The sequence below is a fragment of the Bos grunniens genome, chromosome 27, assembly GCF_055505025.1.
Source record: "Bos grunniens cultivar Pamir isolate PY7600 chromosome 27, Bosgru_T2T1.0, whole genome shotgun sequence".
NCBI classification, from domain to species: Eukaryota; Metazoa; Chordata; class Mammalia; order Artiodactyla; family Bovidae; genus Bos; species Bos grunniens.
In genome coordinates, this window is record NC_141191.1 from 35,020,515 (window position 1) to 35,033,365 (window position 12,851).

Here is a 12,851-nt window from a genome sequence, read left to right on the forward strand (position 1 = left end):
CTAAAGTATCTTAGTAACTAGCCTGAATCCACCGCATCCCCCATCCATCCATCATTTATCCATCCTTCCTTCAACTCCACAGATACGTACTGAGACTTGATATGTGCCTGACACCATTCTCCATGTGCGATCACAGGAGTGAATTTGACAAAAATCCTGCTTTAAGGATTTACACTGTTGGGGGAGTGAAATTTATGTTGGATTGCAGTAATTGCTCTGGTGAAAGACGAAGCTGCAAAGGATATAGTTGGGGATGGTGTTGCTATTTAAAATGGGTCTTCTGGGAAGGATTTTCTTGTAGCTGTCTGAGGCAAGTATGTCATAAACAAGACAACAGGAGATTCTGGCCCCACCCAGGCTTGCTCCACCTGCTCTACTGTCTCTCACTCAGCCTGTCACTCGCACTCCTGTGAGCAAAACTGAGGCCACTCTGCAGCCATCACACCTGGGTACCTCTGCGGTTCATGCTGACGTGGCATCCATGCCGGATGGTATGAGGGTATCTGGCTCTGCTGAGTACCCAGGGCCTTCTGGGACTTTAGCTGAGTAGGTGAGAACAGATATTGAGGTTTAAATTTAGCTGACAATGCAATGAAAGGTCAAGAGCCAAGGAAAGGGGAAAAGAACAGCGGGGAGAGTGAGAGGCTGCTGCACCCAGTTACGTCAGAATGAAGATGGATAATTTCAGTATCTGCGAAAAGCCTGGACTGGGCAGAACTCAGGGCGATCCCTGCACTGAGGGGCAGGGAGATGAAGGGGAGGGAGCAGGGAGCCTCATCTTGTTCCATCCTTCAGCTCTAGCCTGTGCGACAATGGTCTAAAGGGCAGTACCTTATCGTATGTGATGACTGAAACCCAGCCATGGCTTGAAAATTCCTGACCTACTATGGGAATTGTCTTCTCCTGAACAGAAGAATAAATCATAAATCTTATGATTGCATGTGGAATTGTCTGAGGTCAAAAAGATTACAATATTATAATCTTTTGTATAATTATACAATTATAATCAAAAGATTACAGTGAACTTGAATCTCTTGAAGGTGTTGGATATTCTGAAACAGTGGTGCTCAAAAACAACACATTCTACTCTCAAAATTTTCTTGTAGTGAAAGTTAACCACATCTTCCACAGTTGGTGATGGGCTTTTCCCCTTCATGTGGGAACAAGAAATTAAGGCTATTCAGCGGTAAGGTTAGAGGTGAAACACACAAGATAAATCATTAAGTGCAACTTTTCTCATATTACCTCCTTTGAAACCAAGCCAGTGATGAATAGCTGAGGTCAAATGGTTTATCTGCAAAACACTGAACTCAAACCATTGCAAACCCCTGAGCTCATAAAATGTGAAGTATATTGAATACTATGCTGCTGCTAAGTCACTTCAGTCGTGTCCGACTGTGCGATCCCATAGACAGCAGCCCACCAGGCTCCCCTGTCCCTGGGATTCTCCACGCAAGAACACTGGAGTGGGTTGCCATTTCCTTCTCCAATGCATGAAAGTGAAAAGTGAAAGTGAAGTCGTTCAGTCAAGTCTGACTCTTAGCGACCCCATGGACTGCAGCCTACTAGGCTCCTCCATCCATGGGATTTTCCAGGCAAGAGTACTGGAGTGGGGTGCCATTGCCTTCTCCAATTGAATACTATAAAGTAACTCAAAGATAGGAATTGGATTTAAGTATCTTCTCTGCAAAAGATGTCTCTGCTCAACAGACCGTAAGTATCTGGAATAATTTTACAGTTAAAACAGAGTCAAGGAGGAAGACTGACTTGCTTGAACCCAAGTGCCAGAGAGAACAGTCTGGGTTTTAACCCGTTTTGTCTCCCAATTCCAAGTTCACATTGTCCAATACCCAACACTGAACTCCTGGGAAGTACAGCCTCTTACGAGATCACATCACACCAGAAAGCTGGCATCACTGGGGGATGGCAGCCAAGACATGTGGGCAGAGAAGAACCTAGATCTATCAGTCACTGAAACACCATTTTATCTGTGCTTCTTTTTGATGACAGCATAAGACGCTCAAGACTCAGCCAAATGACCAGAAAAACCTCATGAAATTAACAGAGCATTTAGAGAAGTTGTCATGTGGATATCATGGGAACACAGCTGGTGATGCAGCTGCCACCACTCCTGCTTCTCAAACACCAGCTTCTGTTGTAACCAAGAGCTGCAAAACCTCACTGAGAGCGCCCTCCTCAAGCCTGAACATTTTTTATTAGGGGAAAAAAAAAAAAGATGAGGGGACAAGGGAGGATCTGTAGGATATTCAGTATGAAAATACTCCTTCGTAAGTGACTTCCCTCATGGTCCAGTGGCTGAGACTCCACTCACAATGCAGGGGCCCCAGTTCCACACGTGCCACAACTAAGAGTTCACATGCCACAGCTAGAGGTCCCACGTGCAGCAACGAAGACCTGGCACAGCCAAATAAACGAACTAAAACAATAGTAGGTTGGAATTGTGACAGAAGGGAAATTCCACGTGTGTGTGTGTGGACTGCTTATACCTCTGAGAGGAGAAATTAAATGATGCCCAGTCACTGAAGGCAACACAAACTTGGGAAATAACACTGCAATTTTGAGATTCGAGTTTTATTTACAAGTAAATGAAGACTGTCCCCTGTAGCCGCTCATTTGGGGTGAGAAGAGCAATGTAAAGAAGTAGCTGTTGGCTCCACAGTGATGAGTGAGAGGAGTCCATGCCACTATTTCTTTAGACGATGATTTTGTAATTAAAATGAAAAACAAAAACAAAACCAAAAACAGAACACATGATTTCTTCATGTTGCATCTGTGAAAGAATTAAAAATAAAAATGACTTTTCAAAACTCTATTATAGAGTCTCTCATCACATGTGTGAGGTGACCAGGCTGTCACTTCGTTTAGTGACAGCCCTGCTCCCCAAGAGCGACAGTCTCTGCGCAGAAGACTTAATACTCCTCGAGAGTATCTGCCCGAGGGATGGACAGGCCTCGATCCTTCAGGGCCTGGACTTTCAGCTTCTCGGCTTCCAGCTTGGTCTGCTGTTCTACCCTCTGTTCTTCTAAGATTTCTTCAATAGACACTTGCTGGAGAGGTGTGTCACTCTCCTTTTCTAAGTCCTACAAAACAAGCAGGTTTGGAAAACTTTACCTTGTGACCAAGAATAGAAAACATCACAGATACAAAGGCAAATGGATTCCTATATCAGGCTTGAGTTATTTTACTTGTGCCAGGCACAAACACCCTATGGACAGATAATACTTTACAAAGTAATGGCTGGCAACACTCCTATAGAACACACGGGTGTGGTTTAACAGGAATCAGTATCAGTGTGCATAACAAAATACTTTAGTCTGTGCAAAGTCCTACATGAGTTAAGAACTACTTTTCTTACAGCTATTTGCCCAACCCCAGGAAATCCAAGAGAGAAGTCACCAAGGTCAAGGTAGCTTAAAATAAATTTTGTATTTATACATAGTCAAAGTCAGCGTAATTTCTGGAGCTTTTTTTTTTTCGCTAAAAAGTATAAAACACTGATTCAAAGTAGAACCCCTGACCCCCAGCCCCCAAGCCAAAGGCAATCAACTGGCCCTCTGTTAACACAGGACTACTTTCTCCCCCATGGCAACTAGTCTTCTGGAGAAAACCTCAGCAAACCAGCTGGGTTAGTAAACCATTTTGGCCCCAACATTCTTCACAAATATTGGCTACATTTCCCATTTAATATGGTAAAATATGCTAATATTTTTATTTTTGAACATCCTAAACATCTGATAACCAACTTGATAATGCAGAACTTTGCTATAAAATTATCCATCTACTGACTGTTTCTTCTCCTTAAGAAGTTTATCTAGGTATCACTTGGTGTTTCTGTAACATGGAAAGCCTCCACGGACAGGGTACTCACATTTCTCATCCTCCGACTTTTACTTAAAAATCTGGGAAGGCATCAACGCAAACGCCACCTCTCCAAACGTTCCAGCCTACTGCTAGATGCTAATTTGCAGAGGCGGCCAAGGCCTCGGAAGCCACAGCGGTGACACCACGGATGGAGGACTCTCCCAGAGAGGTTAGAGCGAAAGCCACATAAATTCCATAAGCAAGCCCTGCCCTCAAAAGTTAGCTGCATCCAGCAAAATATACATTATCAAGTGTGATCTTCCCTCACAGCCCATGGGCGGCAGAAGGGAAGACAATGTTCTTGGCTCAGTGTCCTACCTCCTGGACTTCCCAATGTTATGCGCTGAGCTATTTGTGTGGTGATGACAATGCTGTTTCCCAACAATCAGCTTATTACTTAAGGCCGTGTGTCTCATTATCCTTGAGGTAGAAGCCAGGGACTTCACAAACAACTGCGTGTCTACAGAATGCAAGTGGCTTCTAGTTTTGCGTTTTCCTAGAATTGGTACACGTCTTCAAACAGACCATCGATTCATAGAACTGTGGAAGCAGGCCCGAACCGTATTTCTTTAGTAATACCACTATAAAAAATTCTGCAGAATCTGAACCGTTAACATTCCAAAAAAAGAGTACTCTTCTCCACGAAAGGGCTCCCAGGAAACAATGACACTTCAAGAATAAACACAAATTTTTCTCTTCACATACATCTACACAGGGCCGTGTCTGTGCCAATGTAACTGGCACAGAAAGTGTATCTGTGCTGTTTTCTATTCTTCAATTAAAGCAGTGTGTGTGTGTGGTCTTGTGACTTAAATCTTTCCCCTGATAGCAAAGTAATACATTTCCTCTCTAAAAGTTAAATTCAGAAAAGTAGAAAAGGAGGAAAAAATAATCACCCACCATCCTACCATCCAGAGATTGGCCAGTTCCTCTGAATATTCAGTCAGATGACAATCCCGACCCCTACATCCCAGGATACCATGGTGCTTTACATCAACCACAAAAATATTTTTAAAACTTGAAAGTTACTTCATATATTTCATAGCAATTCTTGGACAGCATTGATTAGTTCTTTCTGTTTCCAACATGAACAAACACGACCCTGGCAGAATTACCTCCTTACTTTCGCGAATGGTGTATAGTTAAAAACTGCTATGAAAACAAATAAACAAACAAACAAACAAAAAACAGCTACAGACCAAGCCACTTCTCTCCAAAGACTTCTGTAAACCTGACTTAACATGTGGCTAGGGATTGTGAAATGCTACTGAAAACTTTAAAGATAAAATCAAGGTTTGATTTTCCTGGAAAACGCAATAATCAGAAGCACCAGGATCAAGTCAAAGATATTAAATAAAGCACTTTTAAAGTAACTGTTTAATGTAAACTGTGAAATCATTTTATCTTCTTTAAAAATGTCAGAGTAGTTCTAATATATATTTTGGAGAAGTAGTTTTCTAATGGTTCACATACGTACACACTCACACCTACAGAAACACCACTTGAGAGGATTTAACTTTTTACTTGCTGGCTTTCCTGACAGATAATATGAACCTCCTCCTTGACTGGGAGCTAAGAAGCCAAGTGAGGTCGAGTCCATTCTCAGAAAATGAAGAAAGGCTTCTGCTGCAGGCACTCTTGCCCCCTGCTCCCTTTAAGACACAGATACCACACTGTACATGCCATGTGCCTTTCCCCCAACCCAACTGTCTGTACGCCTTGGAAGACCGTTTGCAAACAGCTGTTTAAATGACTACAAAATATTCCAGTGTTGGGAAGCCATATTTCATTGAACTATTCTTCTCTCGCTAGGTATCGGACTTAAATTTTCTGCTACTAAAGATACAAGAGTAATCTTCTAATGAACACATTTGTGTGGGACAGTGTTTTATATATATAATGGCTGCACCACTCAGCTCCTCGGACTTAGTTCCAGGGACTGAACCCTGGCCTCTGCGGTGAGAGTGTGGAGTCCTAACCATTGGACTGCTAAAAAACTCCCATGTAGGACAGTATTTTTTGATATCAGGTAAAAATCCATGATATTTTACTGCTAATGGGATCAAAATCTTTAATATGCCAGTAGGCACTGAAACAAAGCTGACTGTTCTCTGAAGCTCTCCTTTTACAATATCCCTTTCTTAAGCTAATTTGGTGGTTTCCCGTGAGAAGCTGGGTGAAGGTGGAAACATTTTTTCCTTCTTGAAAAGACAAAAAGAAACCTAACCGGTGTGATTGTCAAGAGCCATAGCAGCTTAACAGTTTTCACTTACTATTTCTCCTAGCAGGACCACATTTTCTCCTCTGACCACAAAAATCCCTCGAGGAATATCACCGTATTTTTTGCCCACATGAATACGCTCCACAGTCTGATGTAGCACTAAGTTAGCTATAAGTGTACAGGGAAGAAACAAAGACATTTAGTTCAAATTACTTTACAGGTAAAGGTCCATAACTCAATCAGTTATCTTGAGTAGAAACGATTAGCTGAACATGATTTTCAAACTTTCTAATTCTGGAAAATGCTAAAATTTCAAACAATCTCATCCTGTTTCATTCAGACACACCACTTGGAGATTTTTAAACAACTGCAAATAGAGTACTTGGGATTATGTTGCACTAATACAAGAAGGATGGTGGAAATAAATGAAGAAAATTAAATTCCTTATGAGTTAATTGCTGATAGCAACACGACTATAAGAAAATATGATAAGGTACTTGGAAAACTCTGAAGTCCAAACAACTGCAGAAGTTATCTTTTTTTTCTTTTAGAAGGAAACATTTTTTCTACTTTGTGCAGGTATGTGTGTGTGATGATTTATCAAAGATTTAACTTTGTTTCAGTACAGATGATTCATTTAATCCAATGTAGGTATTAATGGATTATGATACAACAGTAATCTGTTTTTTTCCCCTTGTGTTAGATGACTGTAATTTGGTAATCTGAGAGTAACATTAGTATTCACTACTTTCCCCTCATGTAGTCTGATGAATTTGACTTAAGGTTTAGGACCACAATCTGTGCAGAAAAATTACTTTTCTTCCTTCAGTTGGTACTGCTGTCATCTTTGAAGAAACAACAGTACTATCATCTGTGATTCTTGTAAGTATTTCAATTATGTTGTTCTTCCTTAGGCCCAAAGCCACTGACCTAGCTGATGTCCAACAAATGTTGACATGAACTGAAGTTTCTCAAGACAGGAGCAAATATAAGGTCTCTTTAGAAAAACGCAAGAGACAGAATCAAGATTAAGACCTTGAGTCTGATGTATCCCAAAGTATAAAATCCTGAGCTTAATGTTGGGGGTCCCTAAAAAGCTTCAGGAAAGGCCTCTGACCCACTTTTCATTGGACAGGGAGGGATTACCTTCAGGGCAGGAACTGCTTTGAAGAGTAGTCGCACCCAAGCCAATGTACAAATGAGCAGCCTTTTCAGTAGACTGAGTGTATTTCTATCATCTGGCTCCCTCTAATGGGGAAAATAAAAAATAGTCCAAAACACTGTAACCACATGTTCTAGTAGTGAAAACCAGTTTTAGAAATAAAATATAAGCTTGTAAACACAAGCTTTCAAACCACCTAATTGTAATTTAGAAAACAATGATGTAGTGACTTAAAACACTATTTCATCATGCCAGGTACATGAAAAAAGTTGCAGATAAACTTCAATACGAAACAACATAAAAATACAGTGGGCAGCTCTTATCATCCAGAGGATGGGATGATAAAAGCCACCATGGCTCTTATCATCATGGACTCATGTAATACATACCAAATTGATCAATGCTTCTCAAAAAGCCTATAAGTGTCCTTCCATCTCGAAGCAGGACCAAGTGCTTTTCTGGGGAGAGGAAAAGAGATCTTTAAAAAATGAACTGTTAGCTTCAGCGAGTTTACAGGGAAACAAAAACAGAGTTAGTAGCAGATTAAGCTTTACCATTTCCTATTACAGAGCATTTAACGCAGAGTTCATTGAGAAACTAGAGGGATGACCAAGGCAGCTGGGGATTAGTTTAGATGAGAAGATGCGTGGTGAAAAGAATCTAAGAGGGGCAGCAGAGTGGGGAAGGACTGGGCACGCAGTCAGGGGGCCCAACGGACTGGCTCCAGATGCCAGTGCTTGACAGTTAAACCCTGTCAGCATCATGTCAGTTTCTATACCTGCCAATTTGGACATTTGATCTAGATGGTCTTTATGATCTTAATTTTCCAAAATTATTTTCCCCTCATCTTAGAGAGTTTCTATTTCACACTTTGGAATCAGAGACGGTTTTAAATAAAAACAGTACCAAAGACGTGTAAAATGAGGATGCTGATAATAAAACCAGAGCAAAAATTCAACAGAATATATTGAGGGCTATGTGCTGTTCTGGGGCCTAGATATATAGTAGAGAATAAGACTCAGAGTCACCAACCTCATGAACTTATAAGCCTGGTGGAGAAAAACAAACATATTTAAAAAAATGACCTATGGTGATTAGTCTAGCAGAATAAAAACAAGACAGCAGGATAATATGAGAAAGGGAGGGAAAGAAGAAGAAAGGGAGGACTTCCAGGGTAGTCCAGGGGCTAAGACTCCACACTCCCAATGTAGGGGGCCCAGGAACAAGATCTCATATGCTACAACTAAGAGTGTGCATGCTGCGACTAAAGATACCACGTGCTGCAACTAAGACCCGGTGTAGCCAAGTAAATAAACAAACATGGGGGGGGGGGGGCGGGGAGAGAAGGTGGCTAGGGAAAACCCCTCTGAAGAGGTGACTCTGCGAGACACTGAAGAATGACAGTAAGCCAGTCACTAGAATAGCTAGCAGACTGAGCTACAAGGGAAGCCCAGAATAGCTAGCAAAAATCACTTATTTGTCTTTAATGCCATGCATAAAGTACTTTCTAAGTCTTCCCTGGTGGCTCAGAGGTTTAAGCGTCTGCCTGGAATGTGGGAGACCCAGGTTCGATCCCTGGGTCGGGAAGATCCCCTGGAGAAGGAAATGGCAACCCACTCCAGTAACCCACTCCAGAATCCCATGGAGGGAGGAGCCTGGTGGGCTACAGTCCATGGGGTCACAAAGAGTCGGACACGACTGAGCAACTTCACTTCACTTTCTACATGCAGAACCTGGACCATAAAGAAGGCTGAGCACCAAAGAACTGATGCAAGACTCTTAAGAGTCCCTTAGGCAGCAAGGAGATCAACCCAGTCAATCCTGAAGGAAATCAACCCTGAATATTGGAAGGACTGATGCTGAAGCTGAAGCTCTGATACTTTGGCCACTTGATGCAAAGAGCCGACTCAATGGAAAAGACCCTGATACTGGGAAAGACTGAGGGCAAGAGGAGAAGGGGGCAAGAGAGGATGAGATGGTTGGATGGCATCATCAACACAATGGACATGAGTCTGAGCAAACTCTGGGAGACAGTGAAAGACAGGGAAGCCTGGTGTGTTATAGTCCAGGGGGTTGTAAAGAGTCGGACACCACTGAGCGACCGAACAACAACAAGATGCAGAACAGTGCAACAAGACAGTGATTCTTTCCTGAAGGAATTTATAGGCTTTTTTGTTGCTATAATTAAGTACCACAAGAGGGCAAATCTTAATTACATGAGACTGAGAGAAACTGTATCTAGCTGGAGGTATCTGAGTTGGACTTTAAAGTCAAAGTGAAGTTGCTCAGTTGTGTCCGACTCTTGGCAACCCCATGGACTGTAGCCTACCAGGCTCCTCTGTCCATGGGATTTTCCAGGCAAGCGTACTGGAGTGGGTTGCCATTGCCTCCTCCAATGGACCTTAAAAGGTAGATAATTTTTGGCCATGGGAAGAGTGACAGGGACTGGGAAGAGGAGGGAAATCTGTAATTTAGGCAGAAGAAAAGGGAGCTGTGTATCCAGACGTGTGGCTAAAAGTTGAGGGTGTGAAGGGAATAGGAGATGAAGTCAGAAAAGTACTGGGAGCAGGCTGAGTTTGGATGTGACTTCATGGGGAGTAAGACAACTCTGAAGATTCAACTGGTAGAAAAAGAATGGTTTTGAGGATATTACCAGAGTCTGAGACATGAAGAAGAGACCTGAAGCAGGGCAGAGATGGGAAGGGAGAGGATGAGAGGATCAAGACACTGCAGTTATAAGGGATGGAATTGGTCAACCAAGAGTGTTTGTATATGTGGATATGTGTGTGAGAGAGTGGGAAGCTAAGAGATGGGTTAAAGATGATGCAGGAATTTTGAGTCATCTTGTCAGGAAGGACCATGTACCAAAAGTCAGGAGTGAAAGAAGCAAGATCCCGTGGACGGTGTTTTGCTGTTGTGATTCTCCAGTGGTATCAAGACACCTGTGCAGAAACGTCAGCTGGCAACTGGAGATTTAAGACTGGAAGGCCAAAGAAGTCTGGATCAGAGCAATTTCCGATATGCCCACAAAGAGGTGATACCATTATTAAAGTCCAGGAACTCTCCTAGAGATTTAAAGAAAGCGGCAGCCAAAGATGGAATGTAGGAGTCCATTTATTTTAGGGAACAATAACTGTTGCAGAGATAAGAAAATCAAGTACCAGTGTTGGAAAAATCAAGAAAATGAAGAATCCTATGATAATGGCATCACAGTGCCAAAAAGGGGAAGGAATGCATTAGACAGATGTCTTTTAAGATTGCAGTTTCAGAAGCGTGTTGACCAAAAAATCTGACTGCAGGGTGACAGAGGTGGTCTACACCAGGTAGCCAGGAAACAGCTAAAATGGGAGATATTTAAGAGGTTTAGGGGTACAGATGTGAAAAAAGGAATGGGAATTTGATGGTGAAATATAACTGAAAAAAAAATATGACAGACAAGAACATACATGAGGGGGAGCAAAAGATATGAGCGAAAAAGGGTATGAATGGATTCCAGAAGCAGCTGGAAGGAAAAATAAATAAGACACAGACTGAAAGGGAGGAATACTTCCAAATGAGATGAGAAGATGTGTGAAAATACAGAAAGACTGAGGAGAGAGGAGGAAAGTGTGTGTGTGTTGCAGTGAAGGCTGCATATGAAGTGATTTGAAACCATTCAGTAGAGGAGGAGCTTGGAATCTGCAAAAGGGGTTAGAGACTTGAGAAAAACAATTACTTTTGTTAGAACCGCAGGATGTGCTAGGGATCTCAAATAACTCAGATACATAACAAGAGAGGTGAGGGCACCATCCTCAGACAGTTAGAATTAAAGATTTCATTACACGTTACAGACAGGCGTGTACAGTGGTTACTCACACATGAATTTGATCCAAGCTACACTACATTCCCTTCAGTAGCAAAATCACTAATTTGGATCTAAAAAGTGATTTCAGAGGATAGGGAGAGGATTTCATCACAAATTCATTCTTTACATGCACAGTAACTGCAGAAGATTGCTGAACTTGTTTGGAACTGCGTGGTAACTGTTTCGCAGCAATTACAAGTTAATGAGACAGATCACACAATTGTGCACAACTTTAAAAAGTGTTGTTTTAGGAGTAACTCACAGATCAGAGTTTGGAAGAACAAAAGACAACTGATACAACCGAGCTCTTCTTCAGGATAGTGACTAGGAATAAGGGAGGTCTTAACAGCAAGAGAAAACTAACAGAGAAAAAAAGTAAATTTGAAGTGACTCAGTCTTTCTGGAAAAGTCACTACCTAGTCTGAAAAGCTGCTGCTGCTGCTGCTGCTAAGTCACTTCAGTCGTGTCCGACTCTGTGCGACACCCTAGACGGCAGCCCACCAGGCTCCACCGTCCCTGGGATTCTCCAGGCAAGAACACTGGAGTGGGTTGCCATTTCCTTCTCCAATGCATGAAAGTGAAAAGTGAAAGTGAAGTCGCTCAGTCGTGTCCGACTCCAGCGACCCCATGGACTGCAGCCAGGCTCCTCCGTCCATGGGATTTTCCAGGCAAAAGTACTGGAGTGGGGTGCCATTGCCTTCTCCATACTGCTGCTGCTGCTAAGTCGCTTCAGTCGTGTCCGACTCTGTGCGACCCCATAGACGGCAGCCCACCAGGCTCCCCCGTCCCTGGGACTCTCCAGGCAAGAACACTGGAGTGGGTTGCCATTTCCTTCTCCAGTCTGAAAAGCTAAATACTCTCAAACGGTAAAAGACTGCAAACGGCCACACAGTATAAACCCTACGTTTAGTGCTAATTAAGTCCAACTGCTGTTGTATTACTATTTTCGTTTCTGCAAGAACCCTTTCTCTGAGAATTCTCATTCATCCACCCAGTAACCACCTGGTACTTCGAAATACCACAGATGGGAGACGATGGACCGGGGAAACGGTAACTTTCACATGTGAGCTTCAGCAGCCGCATCCCTGAAAAGCAGAAATGAATTCAACAGCTTGCCCGGGAGATCCGGTGGAAGCTGCGAGAGGCGGGATACAGGCAGAAGTCGACAAAGTGGCAAACGGCGTGTCCCGTGACTCCGGCATCCTGCTAGGATGCCAACGCCGGACGTCCAGAACTGGACTAAATACACACCGCCCCCGGCCCGGACTCATTCTATCAGCTTCCTCCTTAAGAGGCACCCTCCTGGGAGGAAGGGTTTCACCCTAGACTTCACTCTGAGGAGATGAACTACTCACTGTCGATGTCCTCGATGAGGCTGGCGGTGCCAGGCATATAGTTCATTTTGAGTCGAGATGGAGCTGCAGCGTATGGCGGCGGTGGGCCAGCGCGTCCCACACCTCCTTCCTCCCACCGCGGTCGCCGCCTCTGCGGGACCGGGACAGGAACCCGGACCCGGACCAACGCCGCCACCGCGGCTTTCAGCAGCCGGGGCCTGCCGGAAACGCCGCCATGTACACCACCCACTTCCGGGGCCACGTGCCCGCCCTCAGGAAGAGGCGGGACCGTTCATGTGGTTACCCCCGCCCCGGGATACCCTTTCCATGTCCCTGACGAGAAGGGGAAGAGGAGTCTAGACTGCACGGACAGTGCGGAGGTGTGTTCTCCCTTTTAAGGAACGCTCG

General features: G+C 43.5%; 1 protein-coding gene across 1 annotated transcript; it reads right to left on the bottom strand.

Annotated features, from left to right (window-relative positions):
• Positions 1-2,576: 2,576 nt before the first annotated feature.
• LSM1 (LSM1 homolog, mRNA degradation associated) lies at positions 2,577-12,711 on the bottom strand. The gene is made up of 4 exons (XM_086380355.1): positions 12,465-12,711; positions 7,655-7,723; positions 6,156-6,271; positions 2,577-3,101 (listed from the first exon to the last, which is right to left on the bottom strand). The coding sequence occupies exons 1-4, from the start codon at positions 12,508-12,510 to the stop codon at positions 2,931-2,933; spliced, it is 402 nt and encodes a 133-aa protein (XP_086236481.1). The 5' UTR covers positions 12,511-12,711; the 3' UTR covers positions 2,577-2,930.
• Between the last annotated feature and the right edge of the window lie 140 nt (positions 12,712-12,851).

Bases quoted from the DNA above. Each gene is read 5' to 3' on its own strand.
- LSM1 (XM_086380355.1), bottom strand. From the start codon at position 12,510: ATGAACTATATGCCTGGCACCGCCAGCCTCATCGAGGACATCGACA. The intron at 6,272-7,654 runs GTATGTATTACA...GTACACTTATAG, and splicing joins GAGAAGCATTGATCAATTTG to CTAACTTAGTGCTACATCAG. The intron at 3,102-6,155 runs GTAAGTGAAAAC...CTTGTTTTGTAG, and splicing joins TGGTCCTGCTAGGAGAAATA to GACTTAGAAAAGGAGAGTGA.